This window comes from Morone saxatilis, unplaced genomic scaffold, assembly GCF_004916995.1.
Source record: "Morone saxatilis isolate NCDOM2014 unplaced genomic scaffold, NCSU_SB_2.0 Contig8, whole genome shotgun sequence".
In the NCBI taxonomy this organism is placed as follows: domain Eukaryota; kingdom Metazoa; phylum Chordata; class Actinopteri; family Moronidae; genus Morone; species Morone saxatilis.
The window spans coordinates 12619526-12620398 of record NW_023340257.1 but is presented as its reverse complement, the minus strand read 5'-3'; the positions used below and the strand labels follow the sequence as shown (position 1 = coordinate 12620398).

The following is an 873-nucleotide window of genomic DNA, read 5'->3' as shown; positions in this document are numbered from 1 at the left end:
TGTGTGTGTGTGTGTGGTCAGACAGCAAAGAGATTAATAATAAATGTCTAGATACACATTCCACCGACAGCAGTGTGTGTGTGTGTGTGTGTGTACATCCTTGATTTCAGAGTGCATTTAGCGTAACATGTAAGACAGACTAACTATGAATCTATATTTTCAATATTTTTTTTGTCCAAATCTCTGCTTCCAATAACCTGAATTAATATTAAAAAAATATTATGCAACATCTCATCTGTGCAGTGGCTTTTTGGCGTGACCATATGTGCCATCAGTGCTCACTCCGTATCTTTCAGCCACCACATCGTTGAGGCTGCGCTGCTCCCTCTCTGCCTGCTCCTTCATCCTCTGGTAGTTCTTCCTCAGCCAGCCCAGACCGCCATCATTCACTACTAGACCTGCAGGAACAGGAGGAGAAAAGCCCATACACACACAGAAACTTCATTGAGTCAGCTATATCTTCGACACTGTTATTTATATATCTCACAAATTCAAGTAATGTTAATGAGATGCCACTTCGCGAATGGAGTTTCCTGTAAACGCCAGCCAGTTCCACTTGGTATGGATTAAAACTGAGATGATGAGTGAAAGGTTAACAAGAGAGGGATATGCAGAAAAAAAAAGAGACCGTAAATGATGAAATGAAAAGCACAAATCAAGTACTACAAGTTCCTGACATCATCTAATGCTTGACATCAAATAACCAGACTAATGTGTTGCAAAAAAAATAAGACGGCGGAGAAATTGGGGAAAGAACACAAGTTAATGTTGCTTGTTGTGAGTATCAGGAGCCCGAACAATTCGAATCACACGCTGATGAAAGGAAAAACGAAGGTCAGGATAAAGGAGGTTTTGAGAGAGAGAGAGAGAGAG

The 873-nt window shown here is 40.8% G+C and overlaps 1 protein-coding gene across 1 annotated transcript in view; it reads right to left on the bottom strand.

Moving 5' to 3' along the window:
- Positions 1 to 216: 216 nt before the first annotated feature.
- Positions 217 to 873, bottom strand: part of LOC118341869 (CWF19-like protein 2) — a 3072-nt gene continuing 2415 nt past the window's right edge. Inside the window, exon 3 of the mRNA XM_035680271.1 lies at positions 217 to 398. Within this exon, the coding sequence (XP_035536164.1) occupies positions 232 to 398 (167 nt within the window). The 3' untranslated portion in view covers positions 217 to 231. The remainder of the gene's footprint in view (positions 399 to 873) is intronic.